The following is a 17,093-nucleotide window of genomic DNA, read 5'->3' on the forward strand; positions in this document are numbered from 1 at the left end:
GTTTATATAGATAGTAGAATATTGATGGATATCAATATTCTGATTCTGGAGAACTTGGTTCTGAAATGTGTATCTGGTTGGGGACACACTATAATGAAAGTAGAATTACGCTTAATTGTCATAATAATTTGAAATGTATTCAAAAGCTAGTATTTATGGAAAAAAAACAGAGAAATAACAACTGATATGTGTGAACAGGAACACTGGTAACAAACATATAATGTGTCATGCCTAGTGCAGGGCTTGAGAGACTGATGCATGAAGCAGGGATTAGAAACACACCAAAAAGATTATTACTGAGTCATGCACTGCCCCCTCAGACCTTGCATGATTCATGGGGTAAAAATAGGATTTATATACTGTGGATAGGCAGGACAGAGCAGCCAATATGTATTTGACATTGTTAATTATTTATTTAGATCATAAATATCATTTTATATTTAAAGAAATTTGTCCTCAGATTATTACCAATTTTTAGATCAAGTTTTTATGTAAAATTTTTAGATGAGTCAAAAAAAATCCTGCAATCTGGCATATAATTTCCAAAAGGTCTCTTCCTTTTTGAGGAGATATTTCAAGTTGGCATTAATCCCAGGTCATGTTAGTAGGCTTCTTGAAAACAATAAATTGATCTATAGTGAGCTACCTTTCAAAAGATGGCACTAGCGCAGTAGTTCTCAGCCTGCAGTACATGTACCCCGGGTGTACACCGTGCAGTCCCTAGGAGAACGTACCTCGGCTGAGAACACTGTCCCCCTGGTTCAGGAAGGATGACACCAGCACAAGGATACCATCCTTACTTTAGAAATACAATGAGCCTGGGGGCCATAATACTGTGTGTGTGTAGGGGGGCTGCTAAGAAGACCGTTATACTGGGTAGGGAGACCCAGACGAGGACATTATACTGGGTCAAGAGCCCTGAAGGGACAGTCATATTGGGTGTGGAAGCACATTAAGCGGGCATTATAATGTGTGCATTCACTAAGGGGGCATTATGTTGTTGGAGGAACTTTGTGAGGGCAATAACAGAGCATTATACTCTGATTAGGCATTATTATATGTGTGTTTTTACTACTGGGTGCTTTATGCAAAAAAGAAGTAAGTAAAAGGAAAAACATTGCACTAGAGGAAAAGTTTTCCTTTTTCTTTCAACTAAAACATATTTGCAAACTCCCGGTCACGTCATTATCAGCACAGGCAATGACAAGCATCATATATACATAAAAATAACACAGGGACCACCATTCAGAATACGTGATGACAAAGCTTATCTATCTACCCCCAAACCCCCTGCTCCGTAACTGCACAATAACCGCTGCTCAGGTCACAGAGCTTGTCTAGAAAACTGTCCCATAAACTTCAATGAACATCTCCAAAGTATTATGGCTATGGTCCATCTTTCTAGAAGCTGTTCTCAGCAGCTCAGCCAAAATGGCGGATTCTATAATCAAATACAGAAATAGATAAAAAGCACATTGAAAACGTACAAACATTAGAAAAAGGTAATATATGTTTCACCATCTGGCTTTAACCAGTAATATTAAATATACATTCCCTGTAAGAGACTGGGTAGTCAGAACTTTCAGGTGTGAGTTTGGACACAGGTATTCATTTTTGGGGCTACAATGAACTTGGACCTTACAGCATATTCATTTTTTTGATAGCACTGGTCAGGGTCAGACTGGCCCACCGGGGAATCAGTGAATCCCCCAGTGAGCCCTGAGCCCCGTCCTCATTATATGAATTGGTCAGGGGCCTGATTGGGATAGTCAGGAGCCGGACCCCTAACCAAACCTCCCGCCATCCCGGTCAGCGGGAGGTATGTCCCAGTTTCGACTCATCTGCGTCCGGAGGACACAGATGAGTTGAATATGTTGGCGAGTGCAGCAGGAGCTACTGGCAGACAGCTGGTCTGCAGGGATACCGATAGTGGGCCCCTGTAGACCCACTATACATCCCAGTCCGACACTGGCACTAGTTTTCCTACATGTGACTCGCAATGTTCAGCATTATGGACATACTGTATGTTTGTGTAAAATAAATGTAGAACTAAGGGAGCGTTCACACTACCGTCATTGTCCGACAGGTAGTGTCCGCTGCTAATGTCCGTTGAAAATCTCCCACAGACATTAGCAGCGGACACTAGCTGTGTCCGTGACATTCTACATTCATTTAAATGGCGATCGGGTGCGTTGTTTTACACTCCGTGCCTGTCCTTAACTGTCTGTTCCTAAAGATGTCCAACTTTTCAAGCGGACAGCAAAACCCGACATGTAGGTTTTTCTGTCCGCTTGAAAAGTCGGACATCTTTAGGAACGGACACTTAAGGACAGGCACGGAGTGTAAAACAACGCACCCGATCGCCATTTAAATGAATGCAGAATGTCACGGACACAGCTAGTGTCCGCTGCTAATGTCCGTACAAGATTTTCAACGGACACTAGGAGTGGACACTACCTGTCGGACAATGACGGTAGTGTGAACGCTCCCTAATAGAAATAAGAAGAGTAGTAATAAAATACATAGTGTATATCAAACAACTCCAGCAAATAGAAGAATGTCTTAGTAGAATGGCTCTGAACCAATGGTTACAAGAACATTAGATACAAATGACTGGAAACCGAAACAGATTAACAGAAGTGGGAATGCTGCGACAAGATAGGACAAGTCTCAGCTTGCACCTGGAATGCAGTCACACACCCCAAGTATTCTTCTCAGAAGACAAAATGTTTACCTAGTTTCTCAAGGGAATTATGTATTGGCAATTGGTAACAGGGTTAAAATATTAACTACTTCTCAGCCATACTAGCTGTGGACATTGCTATTCTTGTTTTCACAGAAGTAACTCACAAAGTAATCCACTTTATCAGTTAGCTCAGTTAAGCTGAATTTGTATGTTATGCAAAGAAGTAGGAGGAGAAATGCATGAAAAAAAATATAAGCATTACTCAGTGGCCGATTCCCTGCTGCTGCCATTCCAAAGCTCTGCTTCAGTTTTCTATTGCGGGATGCCAGAAAGTCAGAAATGGAAGAGGAATTTAAGGTGTTTCATATTCCTCTTCCAGTTCCACCATGTGAACCTTTCCGAAGGATCCATTTAAAAGACAAAAAAAAAAACAACACTTTTTTTTCCTGGATGCCCCTTTATGTAACAGCAAAATCTGCTGTTTAATATACAGCATGCATTTTTAATGTTTCCAGAGCATATGTTACAGAGAAGATGTAGTGTGCACAAGCAAACTGCTGGTGTGGCCACACAGAATGGCAATAAAGGGTCTATCCAAGCCTAAAAACTAATAATCTATCATTAGGATAGGTCAGGAATCTCAGTTTAGCTGCTGTTGCCTTAAGGTTAGAGTGCCAACCTGTGAAGCTTCTGCATGCCCCTACTATGCTGATCCAATCAGCAGCTGAGGAGAGATATGCAAACCCTGTTCCTGCTCATACAGGTGTCTGCTGTTTAGTTGGACTTTAGTGAGCCTCCCATATCCTGATCATTTCTGCTGGAATGCTCTAATGTTGAACTGGCTTGTTACTAAAAATCCACTTGTCTCCTGATTTTTGCCCTGACATTATTTCTCTGACTGACTTTTGGCTTACACTCTTCTGATTTTTCTGGTTTTGATCTGCCTTATGAGTTTATGATGGGTTCTGGTTGGAGTGTTTATATAAAATACTAGTTTCTTTAGTGATAACTTGGGCCCCAAATTTAGAACATGCCCATCTGACTTTGCTTCTGGTGAAAACATTTGGGTTCCTGGGACTTATCTCTCACTGCTGTGTGAGATTTAAACAGCTTAGTCTACTGCTCTCTGTTGTCAACTAGTTCCTGCAATTTATGATATTTGTTACAGAGCTAACATCAGCAAAGTAAACCAATAGAACATATTTTTTAATGAATCTTTTAAAATAGACCTCTATATGTGCTTCCATATATTGAATAAAAAGAAACAAAAAACCTCCAAGTGCAAAAGGTAATAAAACAGTCTCACCCATGTTATAGAGGACCATAAGTTCGGGCAGTCCTCCAATGGGGATCACCTTTATATTGTTCAAAGGTGCAGTCAGTCAGCAGAAATAGGAGATGTACTGTACCTATTACACCCTATCCTGAACCCTATTGTCCCAAAAAAATAGCTCTCGTCTTTACAAGGGCAGTCCCAAATAACTCACCCTCACCAAAAAAACACACAAGTAATCCCTATACATATCCCGCACCTCAATGCTTTTCGTCCCTCATAGGACTCATCGGCGAATCTAGGGACAGAAAACACAAACCATATGCTGTATATTACTCAGTAATCTGAAGTATATCAGAAGCTCACTGGGCACTACATTCAGAAAACCAAATTTGTGCTTGCTTCATAAAACATCATAGTGGGTCATTGCCGAGGTGGTCCACAAAAAAGTTCTCAAAGTGGGTAGAAGCAGAGATGCAGAGTAAGCGAGCATAGTAAGCGAGTAAGTACACACAATAATCAAGCAGCATCAACAAGCTCCAACTACTTGTGAGTCACAGTCAATGTCACTAAAAGTAGGTATGTTGAATTGTGGGTGCTGAATATAGATTGTATTTTCATCATCTGGAATGGCTGCCAGTCATTATCTAAGGCATTTGCTAGGAGATTATATGGAATAGTACAGCATGGCTAAGTGGCTCAAGGTAGGTCATTCATTTTTAGTCTTAGATAACCCCTTTAAAGAGCCCAAAGTTGTGAATATGTGCTTTAGGGTAACATAATGAACTAAAAACACATAATCTATTTACTTAATCATAATTGAAACCCAATAACTGATATTACTAAAATATGCAAATATGAATAGATTGTGTGTCAATTTACATTATGCCGGTCTCTAGACCTGTACATCATATATATAATCACTAGGTTCACTTGGTAATTAAATGGATTTTTAATGCAAAATTCCATTGTTTCAGTCAGTCATCTTGAAGTATTTCATAGAAAAGGTCATTTCATAATTCAGTGGACTTGAAATGGAGATCTAAAAATATCCCCCATGCTTCCGATGGACGCTTACACTTCTGGATTAATTCAGCTTGACATGCTTTTTGTCTTGCTAGATTTCTGCAGCAGGCTTTCATTCTGGATTGCGCTGGCACACTACTAGATTCCTCACATTTCAGAATGCTAATTATATTGTTCACCTCATTTTTAATGTATCATTGTTCGCTGGTAAGTTATTCTACATAATTACTCCAGCAGCGAGGAAGAACTAGCCCGCGCGCTTTTCAGACATTACAGGGAAAAAAACAAAAATAAGGCTTTCATGGCTTCTTAAGTGTAGGCGTCAAAATTAATAGTAATTATGCACATAATGTAAAACTATACAACAAATATGACAAGACTTCCTGTAGGGAAAATGATCCAAGATAAATAACGAATTGTTTGGAAAACCAATTACATTTTTTGTAGGAATTAGGTTTAATGAAATCATGTGTAGAAAGGTGTTCTCAGCAAACAGATGGCTCCTAATCCAGAGAACGTGATACTCTGACAGGGCATGCAAGCACCAATCCAAATCCTGGACCATATACAGGTCTTTGGATGATGTAGCTTCTGAAGACAAAACCAGGTGTGGATCAAAATGGGAGGCAAACTATAAGGCTCGGTTTACATGACGCTTTTTTTTTTATGAAGAACAACATTTGTTTTTTTAAATGCAATAATGAATAGCACATGTAACTAAATATCTCACCAGTATGATAGAAAGCAATAAACCAGAAGTCTGCAATTTTATTCCATTAGCATACAGGTGGCATGCATACCGTAGTAACTAGGCACTACTGCATGCAGTTAGTCAGCAAAAAAGTGTGCTGCCAGTTGGCCATGAATTATAGGCACGGGTGGCACACAGAGGACACGTGGATGTCCCTGCATGCTGCCCGTGCATGGGCTTGTGCTACCACGGCTCCTTTCCTTTCATCAGACATCTCTTTTGAATTGTGGTTCAACAGAATAATAAAAAAAAGAAACCACTGAGACTTGCCCTAGACAAAAATGATGGTTCCCATAGAAAAGATTGAAAAGAATTTGACCATAGGGAACATGGACCAAAGAAAGCTAAGGAAAGAGTTGTCTCAGGAGATTAGAAAGAAATCTACAGAAATGTGCAGCTGTACATATTATTGAGATGTTTAAGGTCTACAGACTGTAGCCAACTTTCCTGGATGTGGAAGCAACAGGAGAATTGATGACAGATTGATTGACGGATGATATGAATGATAACCCAAAAGCCCGAATAACTTCCAAAGCATATAGAGGTGAACTCCATGGTTAAGTTACATCAGTGTCAGATCGAACTATCCATCACTGTCTTTGGACACATGAGACAAAGCTGGAGCTTTTTGGAAAGTCACATCAGCGTACACAGATGCAAGAATGAAGCCTATGGTGAAACATGGGAGGAGGCTCAGTTTGTTTTGGAGCTGCTTTTCTTCATCTCGAACAGGGTGTCTTGAACCTGTTCAGGGTACAATGAAATCTAAAACCTATCAAGGCATATTGGAGCAAAGTGTGTCAGACAGCTTGGTCTCAGTTGCAGCGTAGGTCATGGGTCCACCAACAGGATAATGATGCAAAATACTCACCTAACAACATCCAAGAATAGCTAAAAGCAAAGCTTTGGACTATTTTGAAGTGGCCTTTTATGAACCCCGATTTAAATCCTTTTGTACATCTGCAGAAGGAACTGAAACATGCGATCTGGAGGAGGCAACCTTCAAACCTGATAGAGCTGAAGCTGTTCATTCACGTGTACGGGTGCAGAAATCTCATTGAGAGTTACAGAAATCGCTTGACTGCAGTCATTGCCTCAAAAGGTTGTACGGCAGATTGAGTTAAGGGTACCATCATTTCTGTCTAAGCCTGTTTTATTAGTTTATTTTCTTTAAATTATTCTAAAGAGCCACAATTCAAAAGCAACATTACATTTACTGAAAATCAACTAACTGTATTAATACTTTTCTCAGTTTCAAGTTTCAAACTCTCTTAATGCAGCCCATGATTGTATTTGCCTTAGTAGCAGCTGCCTGGCACTGGTTGCTAAAATTAAGTTACCTGCCACCTATATCTAGCAGTGTTTTTCAGCGCTAGTCTTACAATACTCGAGTATAAGCCAAATTTTTAGCACAGTTTTTGTGCTGAAACCCCCCCGGCTTATACTCGAGTCAAGCAAAAAAAAATTTATTTATTTTTTTTTTTGGGGGGGGGGAGGTCTACGACCCGCCGCAATAGTAATGTATAGAATCTCCCATAAAATAGTGAAAAAAAAGAAGCTTTAAAAAATATAATAAAAAAATAAAGTAAATAAAAGTTCTAAATCCCTCCTTTCCCTAGAATACATATAAAAGTAGAAAATTACTATGAAACACATACACATTAGGGATCCCTGTGTCTGAAAGTGCCCGGCCTACTGAATATAGGGAATCTGCAGAGCTCCTGTAACGTCGGGAAGGGGTTAATAGGAGCACTGCAGATACTCTATATTCAGCCAGGCTGAATTCCAAGTGGGGGAAAAAACCCCAGTCCTCAAGCTCAGGGAAGGGGCAGACAGACAAGCAAAACACCCCCTCCCCTTCCCCAGCACCTACTGCACCCAAAAACTCCGACCATTTTAATTTTTGAAATTTTCCAGTAGCTGCTGCATTCCCTTTCCCCCCCTTGGCTTATACTCGAGTCAATACGTTTTCCCAATTTTTTGTGGTAAAATTAGGGGTCTCAGATTATTTTCGGGTCGGCTTATACTCGAGTATATACGGTATGTATTAAATACTAAAACAATGGGTAACACGTTTCCACAGCCCACGTACATAACTTTACAGTAAAACATCCACATTAAAACTCATCTGCCATTTCTCTGCTTAAGCTTCCCTAAATCCTACCGTAATATTCTACTATCCTCTTCTGTATTGACTGCTTAGTATTGTCTGCAAATATTGAAATTCCACTCTAAACCCTCTACCAGGTCAATAATAAAAATATTAAAATGAAGAGGATTGAGCAGTATTGAGCATTGCAGTGGTGATTGCACCCAATCTGAGTACCGTATGTACCATTAATAACTTCTGCACATCACTGAATACTTTGCACATCATACTTTTCAGATTTGTATTAAACTAAAATGAGAGATTTTTAGTTTCTTATTATTTATGTAGTTGTAAAATAATTTTTGATTATTTTTACCAACTATCTTTGCTAACTTTATTAGTCTTTTACGCAATTCTTCAATCCAATCAATCTGAAGACAGTCATTCTGCAGTCTGAGTATGGAGGCCTCCTTGTATTGTCTTTGCTGTGGAATGACACACTGTCCCAACTGCTGGAGTGATGATTGGGAAGCCACTGCATATGACAATTGGTCACCCCTGATAGTGATACAAGAAACACTAAGCTCAGTGAAATGTGCAGGACATCCTCTGGCCACAACTGCCTTCCATAGTAAGCCTTCAAACTGGCATAGTTCAGCAGGATAATGCTTTCCCATAGACGCACAGCAAGGGCTTTCCAGGAATGCCTCTGCCATATTGCAACACTTGCTTGGCCTGCTCAGTAGGTGAGTTGATCTTTATTCTCATCTTTGGTGTGCAGAGGTGTCTCCTTTGGGTCCATCTATATCGCTATCATGTCTGTGGGTATGTACCTAGTACTTATAGGCTGCATTCACACGGAGTAACGCCAGGCGTTTTTTGTGTGTATTTTGTGTGTATTTTTACAGCCGTAAAAAGCAGTCTCCATTGAGTTCTATAGTAAAATGCTGGCGTTTTTTTACGTCCGTAATTTTACGTCCGTAATTTTACATCCGTAAAATTACGGACGTAAAAATACAGGCGTATTTTACTATAGAACTCAATGGAGACTGCTTTTTACGGCTGTAAAAATACACACAAAATACACACAAAAAACGCCTGGCGTTACTCCGTGTGAATGCAGCCATATTGTGATTTATTTGGGGTGTATTTATATTTTTGGTCTACACACTTAGGATTGATTTGGGTACTTCCCTTATTATATTGTGGACATTATTAGGGGGTCTCTCTGCCCACTTTGTTATGAGAGGGTCGTGGTATTTGCTCGCTACTTTGTAGTGAACGTTCCTCTGTTTGTCTTCCCATGTTACATGTTTTTAATATGTTTTGATATTCAATAAACAGATGTTTGTATTTTTAGTATTTATTTGCCTGGTCTCAATTTCTTTTTTGTAGTTATGTAATTTTGGCCTGCTCAGCTGCCAGATTTATCACATATCAAGCATTTATAGGACCATCTGGGCAGCCAGCTTCGGCAACCTATGTGTGTGCAGGATCCAAACGCCCAGGTGCTGGCAATTCTGGCAAATTCTTGTGGAATTTTTGTTCAGGATCTCACACATATGTGACATATATTTGTACACTGTATGGGTTTCATGCTGTCATATTTATATATTTATGCCTTTTTATATCATATATCGTATTTGTGTATAGATATATGGAGTCATTACTATCATAAATGGTCCACTGTAGTTTATTATGAGTGCTTTACACGCCCGTTTTGTAGTGCTGTATATATATTACACATTCTTTTATATAGGTTGTACCACTATATCATCTTACTAGCCGATATTAATGATGACATAGATATAGATATAAATATTTTCCCATTTATGTGAATCCTGATACACTTTTTCTACAAAATTATTATAATTGTTATTATTTATTTATATAGCACCATTATTTCCATGGTGCTTTACATTTGGGGGTTTACATACAATACACAGAATATACAGGTAGATATAATACTAACAATGACCGACTGGCACAGTGGGGTAGAGGGCCCTGCCCGCGAGGGCTTACAATCTATGAAGGAAGGGGGAAACAGACAGAATGTGAGGGAAGAGGCTGTTCAGATGGTGATGTAGTGACAGTAGTGTTATTGGAGGTTGTAGGTCTTCCTGAATAGGTGAGTCTTCAGGACGTTCTTGAAGCCTGTGATTGTGGGGATCAGTCTTATGTGTCTTGGTAAGGAGTTCCAGAGTATGGGGGATGCATGGGAGAAATCTTGGAGACGGTTGTGTGAGGAGTGGATGAGGGCAGAGAGGAGTAGGAGGTGATTGGAGGATCTGCGGTTACGTGTGGGCAGGTAGCGGGAGATTAGTTCAGAGATATATGGAGGGGACAGGTTGTGGATGGCTTTGTATGTTAGCGTTAGTAGCTTGAACTGAATGCGCTGGGCTATGGGTAGACAGTGGAGGGACTGGCAAAGGGGAGCAGCCGATGAAGATCGGGGGGAGAGGTGAATTAAACGAGCAGCACAGTTTAAGGTGGACTGGAGGGGGGCGAGGGTGTCTGCTGGGAGTCCATGGAGGAGAGTGTTGCAGTAGTCTAAGCAGGAGATTATGAGGGCCTGGATGAGCATTTTAGTGGTTTCAGGGGTGAGGAAGGAGCGGATTCGGTGGATGTTCTTGAGTTGGAGGCAGCAGGAGGTGTTGAGGGTTTGAACGTGTGACTTGAAGGTTACCCTATGCTTATTTGCTGATCAGTTATCTGGATTGCTGTTATGCTTATGGTTACACAGCCTAAATTAACAGCTGGTGTCCTCTGTTACCTGGAACTCCCCCTTACCATTTATTGGTGCTCATGATGCGGCTGGTGACTCCGGGCACCACGTGATGGCACTGTCTGTTTGGTCCCACCTCCATCAGCTGTAGGAGACCTGTAAGTTTTTAGGATGGCTTTGGATCATTGTTTGCTCCGCTGTTATCCAGTGCAGGCAATACCCTGTCATGCCAGCGGTATGATTTATTATACCACCAAGTATTAACAGCAGTTTTTACTGCTTTGATTTATTGACCCCTGATTTTTTAATTTTTAAAGAAAAGCATAGGGTCTTTGTCCTCCTAGTGGTTTAATAGTGCCACTCTCAGCGTGTGTTCAGTGAACTATTGGGGGTCTGACTCCTGTTGGTGTGTCATCAGGGTAGTAGCCACATTGTTGAGCAGCACTGTCCCAGTCTTGTGGTTAGGGAGGGTTATTCCCCATTTTTTTGAGACAGTGCACTTGATAGATGGTCCAGTAACATGGCCTAATCTGGCTGTGGCAGAATCTCTAAACTGGAATATCTGTCATTAGGGGATCATCCATTATCCCGTTCCTCAGCCTCTACTACATATTTTAGATATACTGAGTTTATTGGTTTGCTTTGCAGACAAATTACCCAAACAAGAAGGAGTTGTTGGAATCAAGTGAAACTATTTGTGTAAATATAATGATGATACATGTTAGTGTATTTTAATGGGACATTTACATTAAAAGCTAAGCTTTATACAATATCATATAATATTCCTTCTCAGTGGATCACAGATGCAGTGGCTGTCAACAGTATATAGGAAACTCCTTCCTATTATACACTTTTGCCCAATAAACTTATCCTTTTGCTCTGATATTGTAATCACTAACATGAATCAACATTATATTTACACAAATAGTTTCACTTGATTCCAACAACTCCTTTTTGTTGGGTAATTTGTTTGTCAGTGACTGAACTTCATATATTCATTATATTCTATATAACCAGAATACTGAATTTAATTACTATTAGAATTAACAGTTAATATTTCACTTATGCCAGGTTTCACTAAACACAGCAGTGAGAAAAATCCTCCTTGCAGATCTTTTCTCTTCGCAGATTTTAAGTGAAAACTTAGGACCCACATAACTTTAAGGGGCTATTTAAGGGCATTTTTTTGTTGCGTTTACTTGTATTCTTTACATGTGTATTGTGCCAAAATGAGCGCGCGTTTACTCTGTGTGAATGGACCCTAAAAACTGTAGGCTGGCAGCAACATTGTAGCTCTTGACCCCACCCATACACATATACACAAGAACGCTTGGCTGAGCATACATATATTCTTATTAGGGAGAGAAGGATAAGCTTCTACCAGACTCTTCTGGTGTTTAGTCCTCCAAAGATAGTGTGCTAAAACTCAACAGGCCCAATTCTTTTGTCCCCCCAACATTATCTGTCATATTTGCATATTTTGTGGGCATCCATGCCATACCTTGCCCATTCTGACACAACGTTCATTTGACCAGTTTGAGTATAAGAGCTAAATAACTGGACTGCCAGCTCTTTAGGGCTTGTGTTGGCGTGAACAATGTCTCCTGTCTTGGCCCATACTGAATAACGGGGTGTTTCCTGAAACAGTTACATCTTAGGATCTGCATTACATATTCTATAACAGTGCTTCAGGTGTCACGTAAATGATGAGATTCTCAGCAGGTCTAGCTGTTTTACTTCACCAGTTGAAAAAAAATTCCAGATTCGGTGCAGCTTCAGCTGCATATAAATATGCCAATTCTGACTGTTTTCTCTGACTGATATTACCTCTGGAAATAATACAGGTTGAACTGTGAACTTGGTCTCATATGAAGGGGCAGCATGGTGGCTCAGTGGTTAGCACTGTTGCCTTGGTCTGAACGAAAGACAACAACTACAAGGAGTTTGTATGTTCGATTTCTTTCCATATTCTAACATAGAAATAGCTATAAAGAATTGAGATTGTAAGTCCTATATTGGACAGCTACTAACAAAGTCTCTAAAGCTCTGCAGAATGTGATTTCACAGAAAAGAACCAAAATTCATTAATAAAGTGTATTACAAAATTTATTACACAAATGCCAGAAAATCAAAAGTTGTTTGAAAGTTCATTTATGGTTTGATATTGATCTGCTCTGCATGAGAGCGGCATCCTGGAGTGCACTCCCAGATGTACAAGAGAGGATTTAATGATAGAAGTGAAGCAAGGTAAGTGCACTTCAGGAGCAATCTGAAGTTTGTTGTAATCCACTTTCAGATTCTTAACCACAGTGGCATCCTGAAACACTTCCTAACATAACATATATTTTATATAATAGTATTTCAGGAAATCTTTTAGACACTCACCTGTGAGCACTTTCTGTCTACCTAATGAAAGTCAGGCTCATGACAAATGATCTTTGTGTGCAAACTTTTAAAGCTTTTACAACCTCACATCAGACCTACAATCGCTCTTCGGAAATAAGGTGTAATTGTATGAAGTAGAGCTGGGCAATTAATCTTAATATACTCTTATACTCCGGGGTCTGTGATTGGGCTTCAGCCATTATGTAGCAGCATAATGGAACAGTGTTCGCTCATCTCTAATGCTGAGGTCCATTCACAGGCCTCAGCAGTCTCTGACATCAGTCAGAAGCACCAAAGATAGTCAGGAACTGTGCCAAAGCTCAGGAGAGGTGAGTAATACTGGTTTTTACGTTTGATCACCTTCCCGGGGCTTCTGCTTTTATAGTCTGGGGTCTCTTCAGGTTCAGTCTGACCAAGCTGCCAGGCAAACTACATGGGAAGAATCTCACAAGGTTCACCCAACACTGTAAAAAGGGTGTGGTTTAAAAAGGACCATGACCTAAATAATCCCCATTATTCGTAATTGAGGTAAAATGGCTGATTAATCACGATCTTGTTTTAAGTCATAATCGCACAGCTATAGTATAAAGTCTGGTAAAAATGCCTCTATTGGTATATGAGACGTACAGACTGAATGAGACATCATACCTGTTGTTGTACTGGTACCTGTTGTACAACTTGGGTGGGCACTGCTGCTTGACCTGCCACAGATGTCTGTAATGTCACTGTCGAACCCGTGTCCGACACCGTTTCGGATGTCTGCATGGTAGTTTCTGCAAATAAATGATTATTTCAGCATGAATTTAAAGTTTTTTTCAAGGGGGAAACATTTATAATATGATTTTACAGACATAAAATAAAAAGTAAATACTTCTGCAATAGCAACATTCCCATTTATAAGACCTATACCTACTGTCACAAGCATACAAAAGGCTTACTGTAACTAGAAAAAAAATTACCCTAAGCATTCCCTCTCTACATCCAAAAATATAAGAAAGTCCAACCAAAGATGAAAGCGTCAATTCAGTGATTACAAACACACGCACAGGACAATAATTCACGTTTAAAAGAACACAAAAAAAAATCAACACTGATGACACCTTAATAGTTGTTGCTCATCTGGCTATTCATTGCAATCTGTCCATACACACTTAGTTCGGCAGAGCATGTACGTGTTTTCAAAAGGGGTAGGCACTGGAGGCCTATCTCATAGGGGAGTATCATATTGAGTATGATAAGATTAATCATGCTTAAAACTTTTGACTTCCAAAACCATTTGTGGGAAGAGAGTTGGGCGTTTGTCACGCTGCTAAAATAGTGGGTTGGTCCCACCAAAATCAGTAAGAATGGGTCTTTAGTAAACTGAGCAGACAATCACAATGTAAGAAATATTGGTACTGACATCTATGTTGCATAAAAGGAGTTAAAGGGGCTCTATCACTAGGAAAAGTCATTTGTAACTAATCACATCCTTGCATAGCCTTTAGAAAGTCTATTCCACACTTACCTTTTGTATGTAAATTGCCTCATTGGTTTCTGAATAAGTCCGTTTTCATTCATATGCTAATTAGACTGGTGCACGATACAACGTGCACACCTCTCCTATTGTTTTCTATGGGAGACTGCTGCTGCTGCTGACTCAGCTTCTTATTTGCTTCACACACATAGGAGATAATAGGAGAGAGGAGGCTGCTGGGAACTTCCTGAGCTGGCTGGAAGCTCATTAGCATATGAATATAAACGGACTTATTCAGACACCACTGAGGCAATCTACATACAAAAGGTAAGTGTGAAGTAGCATTTCTAAAGCCTATGCAAGGATGTGCTTAGTTAAAAATGACTTTTCTCAGTGATAGAGCTCCTTTAAATATTGATAAACAACAATATCTGATCTGTGGGGCTTCGATACCCAGAACCCCTACAGATCAGATGATCACAGTGGCAGTGGTACTTAGGCGAGTGCCACTTCCACTTCACAAGTCAATGGCATCATGTTAACTCATCCATCACGTGACCCATCTGAAGCTTAGTCTCTTTCAAATGAATGGGACTGATCTGCAATACTAGACACAGGTGATATATCTTTTTAATTAGCTGATTGGTAAGGGTCCCAAGATATGAGACCCCCTCCAATCTGATATTAAAGGAACACTAAAAAGAAAATACACAGAAAATAAAATGTCCCATTCCCTTCTTCCATTAATCTTATGCTTTCCCTTGCTTCTCTGTGTTACATGTAAAATTCAGAAATACATAAAGAAATCTTCTCTGTGTGTCCCAGGGGCTACACCATGTCACTCCATCTCCTCTCCACAGACTGACTGTAACCCAAGTGACTTTATATAGGAGCCTGCCTGCTGTGCCACCTGTGGCAGGACAAAAGGTTATTTAAGCCTCACCCCTTTTGCTAGCCTGTGGCCAAAGATTGCCCCCATGCAATAGAGTAACACCTTTGTTCTGTGCACGATTTCTATAAATTTGTTTGTGTTTGGATCATGTATAGCGTTCTTCAGCCAGACAACAGTGAGGGCTACTATATTTCATCTGTACTTTTAGCTTTAATTTCATGGTTTAATCTTCCTTAAATGGAATGTGTCACCAGAAAATCACCTATTGTTTAAATAAAATTTTTATATTAAACATTTTTAAGAATTTTTGTTGTTTTTAATTAAATTAATTTTCAAAATTAATAGCTAGATTAAAAAAGTCCTAAAAATTCCAATTTTTGCCACTAAGCCTAGTACACACTGTGAATTCCTGTAAGGACCATGGACCAATAGACACAATGTTCTGGAGCAGACCCTTTTCAATTTTATGGTACAGTTTTCTAGGCATGCTTTGTAATCTAAGCAGAGGTCATTGCACGGGGGAGGGGGGGGGATAAGCTGTGAAATCACCTATTGTGGTACATGTGTCTTATCTACATATATACTGTATGATGCAGAAACATTTTACACTTATATGTTTCTGCATCTTCTACTGGCTAAAGTCCTACAGTCTCCTTAGCTCCCAGGCGGAAAAAAGATATTTATGGTGAGCTGAAATAAAGAAACTTTTTTCTTTTTTGCAATACTGTATGATAGTTATGATCATCAATATGCTGATAAGAGAGGAGACTACTGCAAAGAAATCTCATACAGAAAACAGTAAGTTTGAGCATATTATATAGCCTAGTGGATAAAGTCAAAACTGCATGATTTTTAAGATTTATTTTTTTTTTAAATACAGATAACATGGATTTTTTTTTTTTTTTTTTAATACCCTCACCAAATGTTTTAATAGAATGATTAACATAAAACTAGATAAAAAAAAATGCCACGGGCATGTACAGTCAGCTCTGCCCGAGGTCCAATGGCAGAGCCAACTGTGCATGCCTAGAAGTTGAACCGACTGCGCATTCGCAGAACCCAGGACGGAAGAAGACATCACAGCGAGAGCGTTCCAGATGAAGATGGAGGTGGCATTGGAGATTTCTCTCGCAGCATTGGAGACGCCCCCAGTACTATTTGAGCGCTGGGGAATGCCCCCAGTGCTGTGACAGAACTCATTTGCATACTGAAGAAAACCGGGATTTCTACCGAACGGCGGCGCAGAGAAGACATCTAAAGGTAGGAGAAGAATAGCTTTTCTTAAGGCTATTCCTACGTATTAGCAAGCAAAAAATAGCATTTTAATGATAGAATCCCTTTAAAATAGTCCATCAATATTAGATCTGCAGAGGTCTGACATTCAGAGCTTCTGCAGATCACCAGTACTGAGAAAGCACAAACTGTAGTGGCGAATGTGAGTACTGCAGCGCTGTCCTATTCAAATCTATGAGGCAGCATTGTTACTCCTACACTCGCTGCCAAACTATTTATGACAAGACAGCAGTGTGGTGCGCGAAACGCAAGCAATACCCAGAGCTGCGCTGTCTGATCTGCAGGGGTCCGAAACCTATGCTAAGGATAGGCTATTAATATTAGAAATCGAATAACTTATTTTTTTTTCCTTTTTTTAAATGTAGATTATGAGCCCCACATAGAGCTCACAATGTACATTTTTCCCTATCAGTATGTCTTTGGAATATGGGATGGAAATCCATGCAAACATGGGGAGAACATACAAACTCCTTGCAGATGGTTTTTTGCCCTTGGCAGGATTTGAACACCAGAACCC

At 39.8% G+C, this 17,093-nt stretch overlaps 1 protein-coding gene across 5 annotated transcripts in view; it reads right to left on the reverse strand.

Moving 5' to 3' along the window:
• The window catches only part of RFX3 (regulatory factor X3), a 213,599-nt gene that overhangs the window by 80,429 nt on the left and 116,077 nt on the right, over positions 1-17,093 (reverse strand). For all 5 annotated transcript variants that reach the window (XM_075279001.1, XM_075278996.1, XM_075278982.1 and 2 more), the window contains one exon: positions 13,584-13,708. In XM_075279001.1, the coding sequence (XP_075135102.1) occupies positions 13,584-13,700 (117 nt within the window). In that variant the 5' untranslated portion in view covers positions 13,701-13,708. The remainder of the gene's footprint in view (positions 1-13,583; positions 13,709-17,093) is intronic.

This window comes from Leptodactylus fuscus, chromosome 1, assembly GCF_031893055.1.
Source record: "Leptodactylus fuscus isolate aLepFus1 chromosome 1, aLepFus1.hap2, whole genome shotgun sequence".
Classification (NCBI taxonomy): Eukaryota; Metazoa; Chordata; class Amphibia; order Anura; family Leptodactylidae; genus Leptodactylus; species Leptodactylus fuscus.